The 22,773-nt window shown below is 48.6% G+C and overlaps 1 protein-coding gene across 9 annotated transcripts in view; it reads left to right on the plus strand.

Annotated features, from left to right (window-relative positions):
* The window catches only part of EXD3 (exonuclease 3'-5' domain containing 3), a 252,916-nt gene that overhangs the window by 121,209 nt on the left and 108,934 nt on the right, over window positions 1-22,773 (plus strand). For 5 of the 9 annotated variants that reach the window (XM_071453773.1, XM_071453779.1, XM_071453772.1 and 2 more), the window contains 5 exons: window positions 1,040-1,235; window positions 2,336-2,502; window positions 4,761-4,931; window positions 12,477-12,530; window positions 14,563-14,694. In XM_071453773.1, the coding sequence (XP_071309874.1) occupies window positions 1,040-1,235; window positions 2,336-2,502; window positions 4,761-4,931; window positions 12,477-12,530; window positions 14,563-14,694 (720 nt within the window). Of the gene's footprint in view, window positions 1-1,039; window positions 1,236-2,335; window positions 2,503-4,760; window positions 4,932-12,476; window positions 12,531-14,562; window positions 14,695-14,818; window positions 15,240-22,773 lie in introns of those variants that run through there. The other 4 variants (XM_071453780.1, XM_071453777.1, XM_071453776.1 and 1 more) reach the window with 4 other exon arrangements.

The raw sequence follows: 22,773 nt of genomic DNA on the forward strand, positions 1-22,773 counted from the left end.
CCTGAATCCACAGCACTGTCTGTTTGCATCCTGGATTGGCAGGGAGATGGCTGCATGAGTAAAGAGACCATTTCCTCCAGATGGTTTGAGGTGTTGGGATTCTGTAAAGGAAGACAGAAGTATTTTGTTTTCATCAACTAAAATGTTAAAGCTTATGTTACTGACAGCTTTTTCATAGCCTTTATAGAAGCTGTGAAAAGCTCTTGGAGACCAAGCTCCATTCAGCCAGGACAAGGTTTCTCAGCACAAGTTATACTTAGGAAGAGGAGGTTCTTGTAGAAATTCTGCTACTCCAAGGCCATGAATTATTGAAGCAGATATGGTGGAGTTAATGATTTGTACAGAACTCTGATGTTCCTAGGAGGGCTGCTAGTGGGTTCAGCCCAGGAATTTCTGGTCAGCTGAAGCACAGCTGTCCCTGAATTTGCACACAGGAGCTTTCAGCAGTCCACAAAAATGTTCAGCACAACCATTTTAATGGGTAAAATGTAAGAGTGGTTTTAAGCCTGTGGGTTGAGGTGAAGCAGATCTTTGGGATTGATAGCTTAACCTGGGAAGTGCTGCATGGCTGACATAGCTGCCAACAGTTATTGCCTCAGTTTAAGCTGAGAAATGGCAGCTGTAGAGAGGGCTGCTGCCAGGGTGTCACAGGAATGCCTTTTCCCACTGGGACTAGGAGGAGGAAGGTGCTGAACTGCCACTGCTGGTGCTTTATTGCGTGGATGCCCAGCAGCAACCAGCATGGTGAGCACCCTGCAGACCCCTGAGGAGCCTCTGGTGCAGGGCTGTACAAGAATGCCCTTTTTTCCCTTCCTTGGCTGTGGAAGAGATTTCTCTCCAGCAAGTGTGTTTGTTAAAGAAATAAGCCAATGCCGTGTTTTATCTCGTGCCATCCCAGCCCTTGTCTGAGGGCTGGGGTTCAATATGCCAGGCACGAGATGGATGTCATAGGGCTGTGCCTGGCCCCAGCAGCTGGAACAGGAGGTGGTTTGGGAGCTGCTTCATAACCAGGTGGTTTGTATCTTTTTGTTTCCATCAGCTGCAGTGGGGGAAGGACAGCCGGAAGGTCGATGGACTGTCCCCGGAGCACAGCCACGAGGAGAGAGGGGTCAGGCAGCCGGAGAAGGGACTCAGCCTCCTGGTGCAGCATGTGCTGGGGAAGCCTCTGGATAAAACAGAGCAGCTGTCAAACTGGGAGAAGAGGCCGCTCCGGGAGGAGCAGATCCTCTATGCAGGTCTGGCCCTGGCTGGGTCTGCAGGTGCCCAGGCCAGGCTGTGTTTGGCTGCTCTGTCCCCAGGAAAGTCGTTAAATAGCAGAGGAAGAAAATGGCTTTGCAGATTAGTTCCTGTTCAAAGGAGTCAGCACATGTTTTGTTTGTCCTTTTGAGGACATGACTTTAATGGTTGAAGTTTAAACTGTCCAGTGATTCATTATTTCCCTTAGGAAGGAATTCCTGTGCTTTGCAGATTTTGTCTGATGAAACATCACCTCAGTGGAAACTCCTCTCAATAACTGCAAGGAGGAAAGTCCACTTCCTTCTGCCTCATTTCACAGCCTTCCTGGGAAACAAATGCCATGTTCATTTGTCACAGTGAGGTGCTTGTTAGAGCCGGGTTTGAAATGGGCAGATGTGTCAGAAACTGCAGCACAGACTCAGGGCTATGGAGGGACCCATAGAGTTTATTGCTGATTACCCCAGAGTCAGAAGTCTGGGTCTAAATCTTTTCCTGGTGCATCAAAGGACAGTCTGCTGATGCAAACCAGCCCTTTGTTAAATTCAACTATCCTTGAAGCTGACACAGTTCTCACAAAAGTTAATCACTGGGACTTGTCAGACTGGCTGGGAGAGTTCTCCCGTTGCCGTTGCAGGGAGCAGCAGCACAGGGCAGTGAGTGTGGGCAGGTGATTGCAAACAGCTCGGGCAGTACCTGCTCAGATATTGCATCTCCTAGGGAAGTTCCTTTCCTGTCAAGAGGAGTGATACGGAGCTGTGGGCAGGCTCAGGGACAATGGTGAGGAACGGGGGCTGGCTGGAGCTACCTGGTGGTGGTTGGAAGAGCCACACTGCAGTTTACATTGGGTTATTGGGTTAGAGTGGAGATGGCAGAGCGTCTTTAGGAGCTGTTGCCTTGACTCCCTGTGACTGTGGGTTCAGCTGGGATGCTCAGTGAGTCAATCCTGCAGCTTGAGGGTATGACCTGAGGGAGTTGCAGCTTCACAGTTGTTCACAGTAGCTTTTACAAAGGTGGGAGCTCTTCCTTGCCTTAGGAAAACCTCTGGTTTACTTTTGAATGAGCCTCATATGAGCTGAGGCTCACATTCTCTTCCCTGCAGCCTCAGATGCCTACTGCTTGCTGGAGATCTATGAGAGGCTCTGCAAGGACCCCGAGAGCTTTGGTCTGGGTTCAGACCTGACAGAGAGTCTGGTGGGAAAACAGAGCAAAAAACCCAGGGCAAAGAAGCAGCTGAATAAACAAGAAGCACCATCACCTTCTGGACAGGTTTGTAAACATCTTCAAAGAGCTGCTTGTTGCTCAAGACCCCTGCAAATCACACGCTGCTGCTCTCAGTCACACCATTCACTGGGCACGGCTGTTCTCAGGACTCTTGCAGCAAACATCCTCCTCACCCCTCCCTCCCAGGACACTCTGCTCTCTCCTTGGCCTGCCTGGGTCTAGCTTTTCCTGCTCTTTGAGGTTCACTTTCTTTGCACAGTGTAGGTGCAATCTTTGTGCTAAGCCTAGTGAGCCTTGCTCGTGGAAATGCTCCTTCCACATTTTGGGTTTGGATCCTGTGGCCAAGGTTTCAAAACTCTTACTTCCTTACTTTTCCTTTTTACTGAGCTTCCACACCTTGCTTTCACATTGGGAATATCTCCTTTATTGTGTCTGGAGTAGAAGTCTGCAAAGTTCAAAGCAAATGATCCATCAAAAATGCCTTTCTGCTGAAGGCTTGTCTCTGCCTCCCTCCCCACCACCACATTCCATGAGAGGCCTCTCCCAGGAGTTTGTCTTGTGGCAGAGCCTTAAAACTCCACCAGAGCTGTGAAACTCTGCTTAAGTATCTTGAAATGTGACTGGTGCCTCTCAGGAATAACGTTTTACATTTAAAATGGAACCATTCAGTGGTTTGCACACCTTTGGAAACCTTGGCCCAAATCCCATTTTGTTATTGCCTGAGAAGACCCACTATGTGTATCTGTGTATCCTGAGGAACCCCAGGTGTGTGTGGAGCTCTTGAAGTCAGTGCCCCTTTCCATGGCTGGGCTGAGATGCTGCTGACTGTGTCCACCTGTGTGTAAATGTGCAGCATCCCTTGGCCTTCAGCAGGCAGGAGAACATGGAGCTCCTCTCTGAGCATTGCATTTATGGGAATGTTGTGTGCTACAGCAGAGCTTGGTGGCTGCTGCAGAGGTGGGAAAAGTGAGCACTCCAGGCTTCAGTCACCTTGGAAACCTGCAGGTCATCTTTGTGTTCTGTACAGTCAGATTCATAAGCCGAGAGGCAGTTGGTAAAACCTGGACTGGGACGCCAAAAAAGCAGACTTGTCCTGCCTGCATCCTGCAGGACTCCAAGCTCTCTTTCCCACTGTTTCCTTGTCTGAAGTGGGGCTAATGACTCTATTCTCCTTTATAAGCTTTTTGCTCTCTGCTGGCCTGAAATGTGAGAAAAAAGCTCTGTATGACAGTGCTGGCCACTGGATAAACACTGGCTGAAAGCCAGCTGCAGCTCCTGCACATCTGTTTGAACAGCAGCAGCAGCCAGGGGTAGCATGTCCAACTGCCTCAGCTTCAAGGGGCAGCTCCATCCCTTGGCACTATGTTCTGGTGTCACAGCTGCATTGACCAGGGTCCTGCAGGAACTGGTGACAGCCCAGTCTGCCCAGTGCTGCAGAGCTCTGGGTGCAGGGACCAGCTGCTGGGAACTGCAGCATCACACCAGGGTTGCTCCTGGACCTGAGCTGGTTCCCATGGAGAGCCCAGGTGGAGCTGCCTGGTGTGCCACAGCATTCCCAGCTTGGGGCCAGCTCCTGCAAAGCTGATCTGCAGTGCTGGCTCCCTGCATAGCTGCTGCCAGTGTCCTTCAGTCAACCCAGCTGATTCAAGTTCCTGGAGTCAAAAGCTGGACATTGGAAGTTCCTTAATAACTTCCCTTCTCCATGAATTTAGCTATTGTACTTCTGGGAGCCTCCCAAAGCCAAAGTCCTCCAAGTGCAGGAACTCCCCAGCAGCAGACATTTGAAATAAAACAAACAGAATTCAGGCACTGCCTATTTTTAACCTTCCAAAGATAACAGAGTTGACGTGGTTGCTTTGTCTACCTGTTTCTCCCTCTGTCTGTCCCAAATCATAGCTTTGGCACGTGTTTATTAATTGCAGACTAATTTAGGGGAACAACAGCCTTGGCTATGTTTCTGTGACTTCTTGACAATGAATGTCTGTGCAGAGCACTGGAGGCCAGGTTGGCACTTCTCCAGGGAAAGGCTGCAGGTCCCTGGATCAGGTGGCCAACTGGTCAATGAGAGAATGGCAAATTCAGAATTAGCCCCATCATGTTCTGCCCCCTGCCTAGGTGGTGATGGCAGTGTGGAAAGGATGGGAAGCAGGATCTAGAGGTGCTGCAGAGCATGGGGAGGTGGTGACACAGGTGGAAGGAGGCAGTTGGATGTGCCATGGTGGGTGAACTAACACAGGCAGTAAAAACACAAATGTACTGGGAATCAGACTTCTGCTCCTTATGGATCTCCTGCCTTTCTCTAGGAATTCCAAGGACCCAGAACGGAGCCCTCACGCCCCCCTGCCCCTATCTCCCCCCAGGAGTTCAGTGTGGTCTGTGACAACATGCTGCAGGGCCTGGGGCGCTACCTGCGCTGCCTGGGCGTGGATGTCCGGCTGCTGGACAATGAGGATGACCACAGGAAAGCTGCTGAGGTGAGTTCACAGCTCCCATGTCCATGGGGACACGATGGGGCTTACTGGGAAGCTGCACTGGTGCTCAGGCTGCAGGAGCTGCCCCATGGGTCCCTCCTTCCATCCCTGTGCTGATTCCCAGCTCTTTGGGTCATCCCAAGCACTGGCAGCTGGAATCAACTGGTCCCTGCAGTGGTGTGCAGCCTTGGTTCTCCACTTCCAGGAGAGAGGAGGGGAGCAGAGACTGCTATGATCTCACTCTTACGTGTGTCTCACTCTTATGTGTGTCTGTTTGTGTCATTGGCAGCTGGGGCAGCTCAAGTTATGAGAAGAGCACAAGGGGAGGGTAAAGATCATAGAATCACAGAATGGTTTGCTTTGGCTTGGAAGGGGCCTTAACGATCATCTCCAACCCCCAAAGACGTGACCAAGTCACGTGTGTGTGCTTGCAACAAGACAACAGTCAGTGAAAGGAGCCAACATTCACTTAGATTTCTAATGCACTCCAGTTTGGGCTTACAGGGAAGGTACTTGTCTGCCTTGTGTCCAGTTCAGTTCAGCAGAACCATAATCCAAAGATGGCTGTTCAATACAGAAGGGAGAATGTCCTTAATCAATGGCCATTCCTGGCTGGCCTTGTGAGGTGACTCAAAGGTGATCAGCCACAACTTGCAGTGGTATTTGGGAAAGGAAGAGGGGACCATGAGTATCCCTCTGGGCTCCCATAATAACTCTGCCCCTCTGCCTACTGGATGAGAGACAAATGCTGCTTCATTTCAGACAGATTTCTGCTATCCCAGGAGTGCAGATCACAGAATCACAGAATCCCCTGAGCTGGAAAGGACCCACAGGGATCCCCCAGCCCAGCCCCTGTCCCTGCCCAGGCCCCCCAGCAGCCCCAGCCTGGGCATCCCTGGCAGCGCTGCCCAAAGGCTCCTGGAGCTCTGGCAGCCTCGGGGCCGTGCCCATTCCCTGGGGAGCCTGGGCAGTGCCAGCACCCTCTGGGGGAAGAACCTTGCCCTGAGCTCCAGCCTGAGCCTGCCCTGACACAACTTCATGCCATTCTCTCAGGTTCTGTCCCTGGTCGCAGAGAGCAGAGATCAGTGTCTGCCCCTCCTTTTCCCTTCACCAGGAAGTTGCAGCTGCAATGAGGTCTCCCCTCAGTCTCCTCCAGGCTGAACAGACCAAGTCTCAGCCACTTCTCCTACAGCTTCCCCTCAAGGCCCTTCACCATCTTCGTTGCCCTCCTTTGGAAACTCTCTAATGGCCTAATGTCTTTCTTACTTTGTGGTGCCCAAAACTGCCATCAGGGCTCGAGGTGAGGCCACCCCAGCCCAGAGCAGAGTGGGACAATCCCCTCCCTTGACCAGCACATGATGCTGAGCCTGATGCCCCCAGGACACAAATGTCCCTCCTGGCTCCAGGGCACTGCTGACTCACATTCAACTTTCTGTCAGCCAGGACCCCCAGGTTCCCTCCTGTGACGCTGCTCTTTAGTATCTCATTCCCCAGTCTGTTTGTATATCCAGGGTTGCCCCATCCCAAGTGCAGAATCTGTCACTTTCCCTTGTTGAACTTCATCTGGTTGGTGATTGCCCAGCTTTCTTATTTGTCCAGGTCTCCCAGAGGACCTCCCTGCCTTCGAGGGAGTCAAGAGAGATATCCAGGCCACACAGTGTGTGCTATCAAATATGCATGGATCACCCAGCCTGGTGTGCAGGATGTTTCCTCTTCAGATGTCTGCTTGGCCAGAATCCGGGGCAGGCTCTAACTTCTGCAGAAATAATTAATATCTCCTCCCTGCCAAACTTGCACAAGTTATTTAAACAAACCAGTTCTCAGTGCCTCCCCCCAGAGCTCCGTCTCCACTTCTCATCCCCATCCCTTATCGTGCCACGGACAGGATGTTTGACATTGCTTTCTCTATGGTGACCGGACAAACATCCTTTCACTATCAAAAGCCCTTGGAGTGTTACTGTATTGCAGAGCCTTTGATCTGGGCTTGGATAATCAAAGATAAAAATAGACTCCTCCTACCCTGTTTGATATCTTGCTGGTCCTGATTGAATCAAAGTTGAATGTTGACCACCCTACGCCCAAAAACTTGGGAATGTTATTGCAAAGGTCAGCAGAGGGTTTGGATCCTGGTCACTGAGACAAGACAGATTGTTTGGGTGTTGTCCCAGCACAGTCTCAAACTGGTGTCACTAGGGATACCTAAGAGTGTACAGCATTAGTGTTTGCTCTTTATTAAAGTCTTTTCACTCAAATGATTTATCAGTCATACTACACTTCTCCTTGTGCCAAGAACTCCTGCAGCACCTGGCATTTGCTCCTTATTGTTCTCATTCCTTTTCTTTGTTAAAGTGGCTTCAAGTATTGGTGGGCAGATGGGTCTGGTCCTTCACCCTCTGTTATTTGGGATCAAGCTTAAAATCCTGAGAACTTCCTCAGCTGTGCTTGGGTAGTAATGGATTTATATTTTTTGTTTGTTTGTTTGTTTGTTATTTGTTTTGTTTAGGCTAGCATGTGGTACAGGAATTGTTTTGGCAACCCCCATTCCCATGGATGTGAAACTCTTGTCCTGTGTTATGCTTTGTGTTGTGTTGCTGTTATTGACTAAATATTTTATCTTGGACTTGTCATGGTGAGTTTGTCATGCCAGATCTGGAGAGGTGTGAGAGCAGGACCTCTGGCACCACAATCCACTGGATCCTCTCTGACTGACCAGATTTAGTGGTGGAGTTAGCAGTACTGGGTTTGTGGTTGGACTTGATGACCTGGGAGGTCTTTCCCAGCCTTAATGATTCTGTGATTCTGTGGTTCTGTTTATGTGCTGTGAGATGCTACCAGCTTGCAGTCTCTGATTTAATGATGCCATTTAATTAGGACTTGACCAGAGAAGTGACTGATTAAAGTTGCCTGTCATAAGTGCAGATACAGAAAATCTTTAAAAATGAAAAAACAGTAGAAATTCATACTGAAAATGTCTCTGGTTTAATCTATCCTCATGTGAAAGGCAAAGAACTCACAGGCTGTCCTTACAGATGCAGTGGGGGTGGTTTTATTAAGGGCAGTGGGGGTGGTTTTATTAAGCCCTCTCACTCAGTGGGGTGGCTGTGCTGTTTTTCCCATATTACCCTGCTGTCCTACCTGCTGTAGCACCTGCACACACCTATGTGGCACAGCAGGTCTGCAGCTGGGGCTGGAATTAGTTCCAGATGTGCTGGACAAGCTCCTTTATCTGAGAATTTTTGCAGCCTGTGCACTGAGAGCTGGTGGGACCCACCATGTGCTGTCCCCAGCAGTCTTTGCCTGGCAGCACTGCTCACTGCCCCTCGGGCAGGGCCTTTGCAGGGCTTCACAGTGGCCCAGGCTGGCCCAAGCCTGGCTCTCTGCTGTGTGGCCTCTGAAAAAGGGCTGTGTGCATCCAGCCATTCCTCCCTAGGGACTCTGACTCCAGTTCCAGGCAATCCATGGGGTAAAGAATGTGGATATTCCATCTCTGGGATGCAGCAGGTTCTGAGTGTGCAGGTGCCAGTTTTGGGTGATCCACCCTTTGCCTTTGCACTTACTCCTACAAGCAACGTGTTATTTGCAATTAATACAAGTTTATTTACTTAAAATTATGCCCTGTGCCTGTTGTGTTCCTACCCAGGTCTTTCATGCCCCACCCCTGGAAAATTCCTGGTCAGGTTGGATGGAGGCTCTGAGCAGCCTTACCCAGTTGAAGATGTCCCTGCTCACTGCCGGGCAGTTGGGACAAGATTACCTTTTCAAGATCCCTTCTAAACTAAACTATTCCATGATTCCATCTTGTCTTCTGCAAACTTCTCTTTGCAGAGAATCTTAAACCTATCTTTTGGGTTTTCCAGATAATTGGAAGGAGATGGAAAAGTGGATGCTCCTATTTTCTCTGCAATTTTGGAGAATCAGGCAAAGCAGTGGGATCCTTCTCACACCAACCTTACAGGATTATCCAGCAGCCTGAGTGAACTACAGTAGCTCCTGCAATGTTGTACCTTGGGGGCAGAGCAAAAGGTTTTAAGAAAATGTTCATAGTCTCTTAGGTTTTTAATAAGAGACTCAGTGGAATCTCAAAGCTGCTTCAGTTGTGTTCTGGGTTGGTTTACTTTATTTTTTTAATGGACTTTGCTCTTGGTCTTCAAAATCATCCTCATCTCTAAGGATAATCTGATGCTAAGGCAAACCTGGTATCTTTTGAAGTATGCTAATAACCAGAAGGCAAGTAAAACTGGCTTCCTGAGGCTCCTGTGCTGTGGAAGATTCCCTTGCAAGGTTACACCTATCCTCCAAAGCTCCAGGTGAACCAGCGAGTTGCAGAGAAGGGCCAGGCTGGATGGATCTCAGGAGCCAGATAGAGCATTGTGCACCCAGATCTAAATTGCCCTAGACTAATTTGGAGCCAGGTGACACAAAAGGGATTTAAATCCTGCAGTGAGCAGATCTTCACCTAATGGGGGAATCTAATCTTGGATCTTGTCTCAGCTTTGACTGGCTTTTTCCATATTTTTGATGTAGACGACATTCTCCAGGTTTGCTGGTCTTTTTAGTCTGGTGGGAAGCTAAATTCAGAGAGGGCAGATGAAGAGCTGTGTTGCTTTTAAGATCAAGACTTGGCTTTTGATGTTGGGTCAGCAGGAGGAGAAGGTCTTTCATTGGAGACCTTGATACAAATGGATCTGCACAGAGAAAACTGGGTGGATGGTTTTGGTGTGACATTTAAGGCCATGTTACAAAACCATGTGATAACTCTGTGCAATTTATACTTTTCAGGAATGCTGAAGAGATTAGGGTTGCAATACTGGGAGAGCTGGACTGAGTGTGCTCAGAGCTGTTAAGCTCTTGGTTTACTGTCTCTTTTAAAAGAACCTGGGATTACAGGGAGGGCCTCTGGGTTTGGACTGGGTTTTGTGATCCCCTTCTCTAGCAGATCCTTGTCTGGGTGCTTTCCCAGCACATATCCTGGGGCAGACACTTTCTGTCCTCTCCCTTTTGGTCTGAAGCGGGGCCTTGCTGGCCCGGGCTCAGGATCACTGCAAGGGGAACGCAGCTTTTTCTCTACTGCAGTTTGGCTCTCCAAGGACATGTGGCATTGCCCAACATGTGTCTTGCACAGACTTGGCAAAGTTTAACTTACAAATCCACAGCCTTGTGCTGCTGTTTTTTGGAACCTCCTTTGGCCTTGGTTCAGGATGCTTTAGATTGTCACGAATCATCCTGCTGCTGGTGCTGGCTTGGAAACAAAGGGTCTCTCTCTGCCCTCTCTCCTGAATCGTTGCCATTCCAGGTCTCTCTGACAGTAATTCCTGTGGGTTCATTCATTTCTGCAGGATGGAAGTTGGCTGAACAGACAGACACGTTAAGGGATAATCAGTAATACCAACAGATTAGGGAGTGCTTTCTATCCAGAAGGCCTGAGCCTTTTCCAGAGGAAGTTGATATTATCTTTGTAATAGATTGTGAAACTGAGGCCAATGCCCTCTCTGAAGCACTTGGGCTAGAGCACAGGTCCCTGACACCCATGCCAAAATGCTGCCCTGGGTGTTCTTTTCCTCTCATTTGCATCCCTGACCACACATCCCTGCCATGGTCCCACTGCTGCCTTCCCTTGCTGCTTTTGCAGAAAAAGAAGGAATTGTGCCCTTTTCTCCAGCACATACCCTCTGTGGTCTCAGTCAGATGTGTGCTATCACATGGCTTTTCTGGCTCTGTGTGCTTCTCCCAGTCGTTGTTCCAGAGGCAGAAAAACATGTTGGAAGAGTTATTGCTTTTCTCCTTTTTATTTGATGTTCTTTGCCTGTCTCTGCAGAGCCATTTAGATAAGGGGATTTATCAAGCTTGAACTAATTAACCCTGGATGCAGAAAGTCAGAATGGAGTGTTCCAGCTGTGAAATCCTCAGACTTACCCTGAAGCAAACATGGGTCTGGAGGAATTTCACATCCCTTTTCCCTTTCTGGCAAATCCCTGTGGTGACCTTTTGCTGTTGCCTTACCAGACCTCCCTCACTACCGTGCCACAAGGGTGCTGTGGTGGCTGCTCAGCCACCACAGGACTGCATGGGGTGTCTGTGCTGCCCGTTCAAGGCTCTTAGAGGCTTTTTTCCTTTATTGAGCAAGAGAGGGTTGATTTTGAAAGAAATCCAGTAATTTTGCCTGTAGAAAGATGTTTTAGAAGTTGTTGCCAATCACTTTCTCAGTGCAGAACGTTCAGCCAAAGAGTGACTTCACAACTAAAGGAGGGAAGCAGATACCTGAAAGCTCAGGAAGAGGAAAAAAGGGAAAAACCAGGTTGTTTAGCTGTCTGCACAGGGCCTTCAGAGCCTTCTCCCCCATGTTTCCTGTTGCCATAGGTTCAGTGAGTCCTTAGAGAATGACTACCCAAGACAGAGCTTAAAAGTTGTGGTTGGTTTGTCTGGTGTTCCCTGACTGTGCTCTCTGGTGTCTCTCTGGGAAGTGCAGCAGGACTCTGGTCCCAAATGTGTCTTCCTGCCAAGGGTAGAGAGGGATCCAGACAGAGCTGCTGCACTCTGAACCAGATGAGAGACCTCCATGACACACATCTGGAGTCAGTGAAAAACATGAGGGCTTCTAACAGAATCCAAGCCAGAGAAGCGAAATAACCTTGTGCCTACTTCAAAGCACTGATCTCTTGTCAGCAAGATCAGAGCTGAGTCCTGGTTCACATGGGAATCCTTGTGAATCCTCCTATTGCTGCAGCCATGAGTCTCTGTCCCTCCTCCAGAGGGTGAGGGGTGGCAGGGAAGGGCGTCATTCAGTCATGTGAAGGAAGGTCAGTCACATTCCACCCTTGCAGCTCCAGAGTTAGTGCCTCCCTCTGGCAGCGCCCCCTGTGCAGTGTCGCCGAGCCCGGGGGAAGGTCTGCAGGGCACTGATGACTCCCTGGGAACTCAGCACAGACCTTCCACTTGAAGGACTCTGACAAAAGTTCAGGATTCCAAGTCGGGAGGTGATAAACTCTTTGGGACATGTTCCCTGCAGCCTGGAAAGGTGCAGAATTCCTGTGTGTTGGGTTGCCAGGACAATAACATCCTCCTTCTCTAAGGAGTAGTTTTGTTAAAGGTATGAAGTTTGCAGACACATTTCACGGTGCATTTTTTTTTCTAGAATTACCTGCTTAGGTTTTTTCTCCTTTTCCCCCTGTGCAGTAGAACTGTTTCCTTCTTTGTGACCCAGACTGGGGAAATAGAAATAGTCTGGGTTAAGGGAAAAAATTAAAAGATTGTTTTTGTATAGGATTGTTTCAAGGTGGAATGGTTCCCTGGGCCATCTGTGGTACAGATGCACCAGCAGCTTGTTCCAGCACATGGGAGATGAGGCAGGGATTGGCAGGGAGGGGACAAGGGGTGAGCCATACCTTGGAGCTGCTGTTGCTGTCAGGAACTCTTGGCCAGGTGTGGACTGACACTGAGAGAAACACTCGATATCTCCAGTTCACCTCCTCTCTTCTGTGACTGCAAGTAAAGCCTGAACTCAGTGTAACTTCAGCCCCTGTTCATTTGGATTTTTACTGTTTTTTCCAGATTGCCCGACAGGAAGGAAGAGTCATTTTGACCTCTGGACTCCCATATCAGACTGTGAGTGTTCCAAGCTGCTGGCATGTTTCTGGCACTGATCCTTGCATGGTCTGGGGTGTCCAGGGGAGACAAGAGGAAAAGTCAGATGTGAATGCAACAGCTGGCTTGGATTTTTCATGTTTTCTCCACTAAAAGCTACATTTAGGGTCTTCAGAGGTTTGCTGTTCTCAGCCACCAAGGCTTGGGGCAAAATGTTTTTTTATACTTATATTCAGTCCTGTATTGGTGGGGAGAGCAATTGCTTGCCATTAGGGGTGGGGGTGGAAGTCAAGCCAAACAATCCAGAACAGTGTGTTTCTGTCTGGCCTCACTGGCAGGTGAAAGGCAGCTCAATTTCTGTGCTTTTTATCCCAGAGATTCTTGCTTGCTGGCTGGCTCCACACTGAGAGAGTTTCAGCCCTCAGGGACATTTCTTCAGGCTTGGAAGGGGGAGATTGGAAGGCCCCAAGCATGGGTCTGGTGGAAGTTGGAGAGGCTTTGTGTTGCTATACAGAAAAGCCAAAGCAAAGGCCAACCTTGCCCTCAGCACCAGCTGTTCAGAGCTGTTCACAGACATGCTTCAAAATGCACTGCTGAGCCTGCCAAGTCAGTGCTTGGAGAGCTGTGATGTCCTGTTGCAGGTCCTATGCAATTTTTTAGTGCCTAAAAATCCATTTGGAAGAGTGAAACTGTTCTGCATGAGCCAGAGTTCTGTTCACATGAGCCAGGGTGCAGGATTTCTTTGTCACAAACTGTCAGCATAAAATCTCCCAGCTACTCAGGCAGCCAGTCAGAATATTTGCAGAGTAGGGGTTGCTGATTTCCTATGGAAAATCAGTGTGGAATAAAACTCCTCCCCATAATAGGACACTATGAGGCAGGTGCAGCCACCCTGCAGGTTCCTTGAGCCTACAGCTGGTGGAATAGGGAATCCAGAATCCTCTTGTTTGGCAGAGCTCTAATTTCAAAGTACTGTGTAGGAATTGCAAAAGGAAAATAACTGCTTCCAGGGTACAATACTCCTGGGAAATACTCTGATTCCCTCAGTTCCCTTGCCTTTGGATGCCCTCCACAAGGATAGGATGGCTCTGCCAGGCTCCTTTACTTGTGTGTAGCTGATCCCACTCCTGTGAGTCCTTAGCATGGTCATGAAGATGTGTCTGGGACTTCCAGTGCTCATTCACAGATGCACTTCTCTACAGACTGTGGAACAAACATTGAGGGACTGCCCACATCAACCCCTTCAAATTTCTTGGCCACCAGGGAACACCAGGTGAAACGTTTGTGTAAATCAGAGGGCTTGAAGTGGTCACTGGACATTGTTTCCATCACTGTGCTTTGGCACACTCTGTGGGATCTGGCCAAGTTTCCTCAGAAAGCTGGGATTGAGGTCAGTTTCCTTTTGCTGCCCCTGTCAGCACCACCTCACCAAAATGTGAGTTAACACAACTTGAGTATATTTTATAGAATAGAATAATGGAATTGTTAAGGTTGGAAAAGACCTTTAGGATGATCAAGTCCAGCTGTTAACCCAGCATCACCACCGTGGTCCCCACTAAACCATGTCTCCAAGTGCCACATCCAGATGACTCTTGAACGCTTCCAAAGATGACTCCAACACCTCCCCAGACAACTCATTCCAATTCCTGACCACCTTTCTGTGAAGAAATGTTCCCTGAAATCCAATCTAAACCTCCCTTGGAGCCTCTTGAGGCCATTTCCTCTTGTTCTGTCACTTGTTAGCTGGGAGAAGAGGCCACCCCCCCTGGCTGGACCTTCCTGTCAGGGAGTTGTAGAGAGTGAGAAGGTCCCCCTGAGCCTCCCTTTCTCCAGCCTAAATCATGTTTCATGCACATACAATCACACAATTCTTCAGGAGTCAGAGCTCTTGCAGCAGTGGCTGTTAGGTTACCAATCACGGTGCTCAGACCAGAATTCAGACTGTAAACACACACTAACTCTAAGCATTATTCAGAATTCAAACCAAGCCAAGAGCACCAGAACAGCCCCAGGTGCCCTGACACTCGGTCTCACTGGTGTCTCTGGTTTGCAGCTGCGCTCCCAGGTGGGAGAAGGAAGGTGTTTCTCTGTGAACTGCTCCCAGAAGGCGAAGGAACAGGCGCTGCAGGTGCTGAAGCACTTCAACGTGCAGGTGTCCCTGGGTGACATCTTCAGCCGCTGCCAGGTAGGACGAGGCTGGCTCCAGCCCCGGCTCCCGCTCGCTCACCACTCCCTGCGCTGCCTCGGTGTCCTGGGCCTTGCACTTGGTGTCTTCTTGGTTCCCAAGAGTTCTGCTTGAACTTTGGCAGCACCTGGCAAAGCCGTGAGGAGTTCTGAGTGCAGTCACATCCGTCACAGTGCTGAGGGCTCAGTCAGAGGATCAGAGGCTCTGCATCTGCAGCTTTGCTAGAAACTCGCCTGTTTTTCTGATTTTTGCTACTTGGCCGGTGTTTTGGCATCAGCTGTCATGGTTGGACTCTCTTTGTTGCTGTGTTCTCTGTCTAGGACACATGCTGTTTTAATTATAAACCATGTTTAATTATCGCTCTGTGATTCTGTTAACACTTAATTACTTTAATAGGAGGATTTTTTCATAGGACTTCTTTTTTTTTTTCAGAAGTTATTAGGTTAATTCATGTCCATGCTAGTTGATGGCTCCAGATTGTGTTTGGCACAGGATATCTGTGGATTGCTGTTAAGAATAAATTTTAATTGTGTTAGCTCAAATCACCATCTCTTCCAATTTCACTATTGTATTTGTTACAGCAACACGCTGAAACCTATCCCTTCCCAAACTGCATTATAAAACCAACACAGAACTTCAACATCTCTCACCTTATCAGTGTCTATAGAGAGAAAAAGAAGCAAGTTGGTTAGAAAATCAGCTTTTTCTTAGGGATAAGCAAGCCAATGAGTCTGGCTCAGTGCCTCATGGTGGAGATCTGGGGTCTCCTGGCCCAGTGGAATTGCACAAGTAGCGTAGGAGCAGACACACCAGAGAGTGTGTCCTGAACCTCTGTTTATATCTGCTGTCAGATGTTGAAACTGGATCTGTAACTTAGAAAGCAAATAAGAGTTGTCCAGCTGGGCAGGTTGGCTGTGAGAGGAGACTGACGAAACTCCCTGCAGGTCAGATCCACAGAACAGGGGTTCATCTTACTGCAGGATAAATGGATATATTCAGCTATGGGATACTGCCTTCAGTCCTGTGGTTTTATTGTCCCAGAACAGATTGCAGTTGTTATACATACATATATTTACAGTGGCACGCTGGCTTCTTGGCTGTTTTAAACAAACCTTTAAAAAACCTCATGGATTCTCCAGTTCCTTGACATCCCATAAAATAGTAGTGTTCCTCCTGATGGTTGTTGAAATACCACAGAAATAAGCGCACACACACACACACACACACACACACACAAAACCATGCTGCAGGAAACTCAGTGCTCTCTAATAAATGCATGAGACTGTGCAGCAGACAATGGAAAACTGACCCCTCACCCAGGATCTGGGGTCTGGAACTGGTTAACTCTATGGGCTTAGTACATGCTGTCTTAGTTTACAATATAAATAGGGGTAATCAATCTGGCTAGGAATATATACTAAGTGTTCTCTTACTTCCAGAAGAAATGCCTTCCCTGTAAATTGTGGTGGTGGAACAGCTGCATGTTTTATACTCCTCAGCATGGGAAGATGCTGATTTGTCCAACCTCTCCCTGTTCTGAATCATATTTACCTTCATTTAAGGCCTTGGCATTTTGGATTGGATTTTGCTCAGCTGTCTCTGCAGACAGCACAGGTTTGGCTGATGTGCTGCTGATCCTCTGGAGGAGAATCCCAGCTCTCCCAACTGCACTTCCCAGGGTTGTGTGCACAGGCAGCAGGATCATCCTCCAGCACTCTGGAAAACTGACAGCCCACATCAACAGAGGCAATTTCTGCCTTCAGGAGCGTGCTCTGGGCCTACATGGCCTACAGAGACCTCAGCAGTTCTTTTATACATCCTTCCTAAAACATTCTCATTCTTTGTAAACCTAATTGGGCTTAATTAGGATGGAGGCTGGATCCTGAAATTGCTGAGCTGTGCTTGCCAGCCTGTCTGTGCTGCTCCGGTGCTGGGTCACAGACCTTGTGGCTCCCAGACTGCTCCTTGCAGAGCACTTTGCTGAGGGGTGACAGAGAGTTTTGGCTGCCCCTACAGTGGGTGAGCATGGTGGGCACACAAGCAGAGCTCCAGAAAGAGCCGAGTACTGCTGTGTCTGTGCTAGGCAGGAGGATGGGCAGTACTGACCCATGAGCTGGGCCCCTCTCCTCCCTCTTCTGCACGGAGCTGGGCCTGACCTACAAGCAGGGATGGGTTATCTGTGTCATCAGCCCTGGCTGCATGTCACAGGAAGTAATGTGGCATCGTGCCTGCTCCCTCTGTCTCATGGAGCAGGGGCTTGTTTTGTCTCCTGGGTTCTGTTCTGTAAATGACTGGAGTGAATATGGCAGCAAATGTTGTCATAACAATGCGTGTAGTGCAGAGCACATGGTAAAAATAGGTCCCAATTCAATGTTGTACCCAAGACTGCTGGAAAATACGTTTCCTCTGTCACCTCCCTCAGCAGGGATGGACGAGCTCTCTTTTCCAGATGTAAAGAATGGGCTTGCTTTGCAACCCTGCCAAAATACTGCTTCTGTTAAAACAATGGCCAATACTGGCTACCTCTGTCTGACCTAGAGCAGCAAGTGCTTAGGGAGTGTCATCCAGGGGCTGCTCAGCATTTCTGCTCCCGCTTGTGCTGGGCTTCAGCTTGGTTGCTCCAGTTAAAGGCTTCAGGAGCGGGGACTGCTCCCAAAAGTGTCAGTGATGGTGCAGGAATGACCTTTTCATTCCATGTGTTCCTCAAGTGCCGCATTGTAAGGACTTGGTGATGATCCTGGTGAAGCCACCCCTGCAGAGTAGCTGTAGGTGGGCCTGGTGGTGCCTTTGGTGAGGAACATTTTAGTGGGGCTGAGTGAAAATAAGATTAATTTTTGGTGACATGCAAAAAACCCCTATAGAAATTCTACATTTCATAGTCTTAAAATGTTACAAGCCCATTCCTTGTATTTGAAATGCAAATGTCATGTACCTGTCACCTCTGTACACATTTGAGTATCTTGTATTTTTCTTCTTTTCAGACAGCTGAAATACTTCCTTCAGGAAGGGACAGTGTGAAATAATGTTTGGGGTGTTCAGACATGATCAATTCAACATGCTGAACCCTTACAGTAGTCAGGAAGATGTCTGGAGTTGTTGGAGGCTGTTGTGGGCTGCCTTAAATGTCAGCTCACAGTGCAACTCACCCAGGAGATCAGTGATGCTCTGCTCTCCACAGCTTGGAGTAGATTCTAACACAGAACCAGCAGTTAAAGAAGGAAAAGCCACCCAAACCTGCTGAAGAAGGCATGGACTCCAGTCCATGGGCACAGACAGCTGACAGCGGGGTCATTTCATAGTGGGGTGAAATTCAGCTCTTCTCCCAGGCCAGCAGTGATTGTCTCCCACCCTTCCTGGTGCTGTCCCTGTTTGGGACATCCTGCTGTGACACTTGGGTATGGCCTGGTGGAACAGCAGGAGAACATGAACTCCTTGTCTCCATGTCATTCCAGTCTCTTAAAGGAGAATGAATTGTCTCTTGAGAACAGCCATGTTTTGGCAGGATCCATTACCTGAATGACTGGTGTGACTTTTGCCATCTTGCTTTTCCATGCCATGTGGTTGAAAGTCTACCCAAAGCAGGTGTGGGCCACACCTCTGAACTTCCCACTGTGCCAGGGCCTTGTCGCTGGCTGCTTGGTGAGCCCAAGGGCCCAGGACGTTTCACTTCCCATGGCTGAGGTGTCTTGCCCAGCCACCTTGTGTCAGTGAAAGAACACTGGTGTGCAAGCAGATCAGTGGAGGCACAGGGCTGGCAGGCTTGGGGTGAGCAGTGCTGCTGACAGGGAGGAATCCCAGCTTGGATGGTGATAAACTGAGGAGATAAACACTGCAAGTTGTTAGCTTTACATCTTTATATCACAAGGGTTTGTCACTATGGCTTGAAGGGACAACTGTGTTCAGCATTGTTTGGGCTCACCAAGAAATTCCTCCTGGAATCTGGAAGAACCTCGTGGTTAAAGGTTTCTAACTGCTGTAAAACACTCTCTGGTGTGAGGCTCTGCAGCTGGGTTTGGAGCCAGGAGGGCCTGTCCATCTGCAGAAAAGCTGTGCTGGTCTTTACTGAAAAGTGTAGCTGCTGCTCAGCTCAGTTTTGGGTCTGAGGCTTTGCTCGAGTATGGGGGGGGAGCAGGCTGGGGGACATGGGTCCTGCAGAGCCTCTGTGCCACCCCCACCTCCCCCAGGCCTCTCCTTCCTTTCCCACCCTCTGTTTGACTTGACCCTTTAGCCTTTAAGCTGGCTGGGGCAGGGACCCCGCTTGAACAATACCTTACGCAACAGGAGGCTGATCCCAGGTGAGGTTTCAAGGCTTTCCTGCAAGGAAAAATGATTGCAATTATATCCCCTGCAAAAATAAATGTGCGGGGGAAAAAAAATCCCAGGCTCCAGCTGCAGTTTGTGCATCTGAACAGCCCCACATTGACAGGGGGATTATCTGCACTTTCAAATAGGTTGTCTCTTGCACGTCACTGAATGCTCTGATCCTAAATAAGCAAATTACATCAACTATTCTGATGTCCTGTTTAACTTATGACCTCAGCCTGAGCACTGCAGGATATGAGAGATAGCTGCTCAATTTCATTGTCTGGAGATCTGATATATTTTTGTATTTTTTTGTGCCCCCCCCCCCACCCCCTTTCAGTTTCCAAACTACTCACCCCAGCTTTTACAAAGGTGTTAGCATGGGATTAGGAGTAGGCGGGGAGGAAGAGAGGAAACCACCTTTTTTTTTTTTTTTTAAATTAGGTGCAAAAGCATTCTAACAGTTGTAGCAAATGTTTCTGGTTTTTTGTGGTTAAGGTAACGAATTTCATTGCTGCAAAGCTCATCATGTGCAAGCTAACTTACGCAGAGGGAGCCCAGGATAGAGCAATCCATTTAGCAGGGACAAAGTAAAAAGCCTTATGATGAGATGGAAACCCTGTACTTGGGGCACTTTGCGAGAACCTTTGAAGCCAGCCTGGGAACTCGGGCAATATTAGTTGATAATTAGTAATATAGATCCCTCAAGCTGTCGTTTAGATTGAAAATGTGCATGTCTCTCATGAGCCTCTGTCACACCAATCTGATCAGCAGGCTTTTTTCTTCCTTTTATGTGGGTTGCTCTGTCGGTCCAGACGATGATGAGAACTGCCAGGCATCGTCTTTCTCACTCAGTTGTGAGCTGAGCAGCTATCTCCTGCTCCAGCATGGCATGGAAGTGGAACCAGGGCAATTTTGCTTTGTGGTCACCTTTCCTGGCCTGAGCAACAGTCATTTCCTTCATTTTAAAATACCAGCCGTCCTTCTCCATGCGCAGAGAAAAACCAGGAAGATTTAAAGGCTACATATTTCATGAGATGTTTCTTCCCCAGCAGACAGCAAGGGGTTGGCCTTGGGAGTCACTCAGGACAAAAATCATCTTCAGCTCTAGTGGGGCTGAGACATCATCAAAGAATTCAAAAATGTCAGTTCTCACAGCCCCTGGTTCGGCTTTTGAGCTGTCCTCCACTGATGCAACATCATGTCCCCATTTACTTCCTTTCAGCCCTGAAATCTTTCGAATATTTCGAAAGTGCTGTATCACTCTCTAAATGAAGAATTTAGAAGGTCACGTGTGCTGGATTTCAATGACTTGGGAATGCTGAGAAAGAGAATATCATTTGGAAACCCTCTGTGGTTTAATAAAAGGTTCATCCATAGGATGCAATTTGTCAGCGCCTACAGGTCAGGAAAACCTGTGATTAAGAGCATCTGTGGTTTCCCCAGATGTGTGAGTGAGCTGCTTACTCCTCCCCAGTCACCCAAACCCGGGCTCAGCCCGGTGCCTGCCCACGATGTGGGCTGTGATTTCTTGCTTCAGAGTGTGATTGTTCAACACAAAGGGTGAGGCCCTCTTAATCTTTTTGTTTATCCTGGGCTTGGCAATTCCGATGTAATCTGCAGCCTGTGCTGCAGAGGCTCCAGCCAGGAAGCACAGCTGGTATTATTCTGCCTCGACAGACACTGTTGAGGGAGCAAATTGCCCTCCAGAGGTACTTGTCCAGGGCTGGCTGAGTGGCGAGTGCTCCTTGCCCTGGCACCGCGCCCCGCTGAGAGGGACCAGCTCTTTGTGTGGAGTGGCTCTACACGGCAGTCATTAAATACTATCAGACTCTGGGATCATTTGTCATGGCAAATTCCGCTTCTTTTCAGTCTCTGGTTAAGATTTTTATTTGCTAACCTCCAATGGTTTATAAATGATAGTGAGAGCTCGTAGTGAGTGGTCACTGTTACTTGCAAGGGGTGGAGACACCCCGAAGCACCACAAAGATCAGGGAATGCTTTGGGTCAGAAGGGATCTTAAAGCTCATTTAGTTCCAACCCCCCTGCCATGGGCAGGGACACCTTCCACTATGTCAGGGTGCTCCAAGCCTCATCCAGCCTGGCCTTGGACACTTTCAGGGATCCAGGGGCAGCCCATTTTGTGCCAGGGCCACCTGTGCCAGGGCCTTCCCACACACAAGGAAGAATTTTTTTCCCAATATCCCATCCATCCCTGCCCTCTGGCAGTGGGAAGCCATTCCCTGTATCCTGTTACTCCAGTTCCTTGTCACAGGTCCCTCTCCAGCTCTCCTGGAACCCCTTTAGGTACTGGAGATTCCTGTAGACACTGAGCAAACCCCAGCTTGTGGTTGCCAGGCAGGAGGGCAGCACTCTGTCCGTGATGGCTTTGCAACATGATACGTGAGTGCACACAGCACCAATTCTGTAAAATTCCCAGCCTGGAGTTGGCTTAGCCCTGTGCTGTTGGCCACATAAAACTCAGAGTCCCCCCAAAAAAGGGCTCGACTGGGCCTAATTCTCAGCAGCGAGCCCAGCCGTCGCTGCCTGGTTCCCACAGACTGTACACTTCCCTGCCAAGATTTCAGTGTCTTCAGAAATTCAGTGGAGCATGAAGGTCACAGCAAGGGGAGAATGACAGCCTGAGAGGTTTTTTTCCCCTTTCAGCAGCTCGGAGCAGACTGTTGTCTCTCTCTCATGTTGACTATTTTCATAGGGTTAGCGTGAAGTTTATGTTTTACACAGCCCAGTGGCAGTCGGAGCTGGGATCAGCTGTGTTTCTTCAAGGAAGACGGTCTCATGTTGCAGACTTTCTTTCTCAGTGTCTGCAAAAGCTCGGTTTCCAGTGAAATTTCCCTTACAGATCTTTGTCTTCAGGTTCTCTTTGTGGATGTATGTGAGAGACTGTACCCAAGGTTTCGGTTTGGGTATTTATTTAATTTCTTTTATTTTCACTTGCAAAGCTGCAGGCGGAAATTAAACTTCAGCAGGGAGGGGGGGAAGCTGTTAATTTTTCACAGTGTTATGTATTCCAGTGCTCAAAATGATGATGCCAAATTAGCCATTAGAGGTCAAACCTCAGCTGACAGCAAATGTTTTCTTTTGAGGAAGCCATCCTTATTCCTGGGAACCAGTTTTGTTGTCCTGTGCTAAATGCAAGAAAGGTATGAATGTGTGGTTTTTCCTGGAGGGCAACATGAGCTGGAAAAATGCTGGTTTTAGCCAGTGGAAACAGCACAAGCAAACAACGATTGGCAGTGAAAACAGCACTTGTATTTAGACTAGCGTAGAAAAGAGGACACAATGTAGCACAGAGTAAATGTCCTTTTATACAGCCTGTACAAGGCTTTTTCTTCCTCTCATGGGTTTGGACAGACTATGAAGTGTGTTGGTCAGCAGAGAAGCTGGTGCACTGGGAGAAAGTAATGAAGGGTCAGCGGGTGACAGTGATGGAGTGACTGTAAGGAAAAGGAGGAACTCTCTGGAGAAGGCAGTGACACAGCTCTAACTCCCATGTGTCCTGAGGAAACTGTCCCCATGGTTTCTCTCAAATGTCATGAGAAAACAAGAGATTTTTAGCCAGTTTAAGTTCTGATGGTTTCCAGTCCCCTGTGCCTCCTGATGTCATATTTCAGTGTATTGACTGTGTCAAGAAGCCAAAATTCCCATGTTTTATGCACTGTGTAGTTTCTCCTCCTTTTCAACATTGGTGTCCTTATAATGTTCTTTGTTTGTATGTCATGGTGAGGGTGGCTTGGCCAGCTCCCAGTGTTTGAA

Source organism: Agelaius tricolor, unplaced genomic scaffold (genome assembly GCF_023055355.1).
Source record: "Agelaius tricolor isolate 1412-34295 unplaced genomic scaffold, bAgeTri1.0.p SCAF_37, whole genome shotgun sequence".
NCBI classification, from domain to species: Eukaryota; Metazoa; Chordata; class Aves; order Passeriformes; family Icteridae; genus Agelaius; species Agelaius tricolor.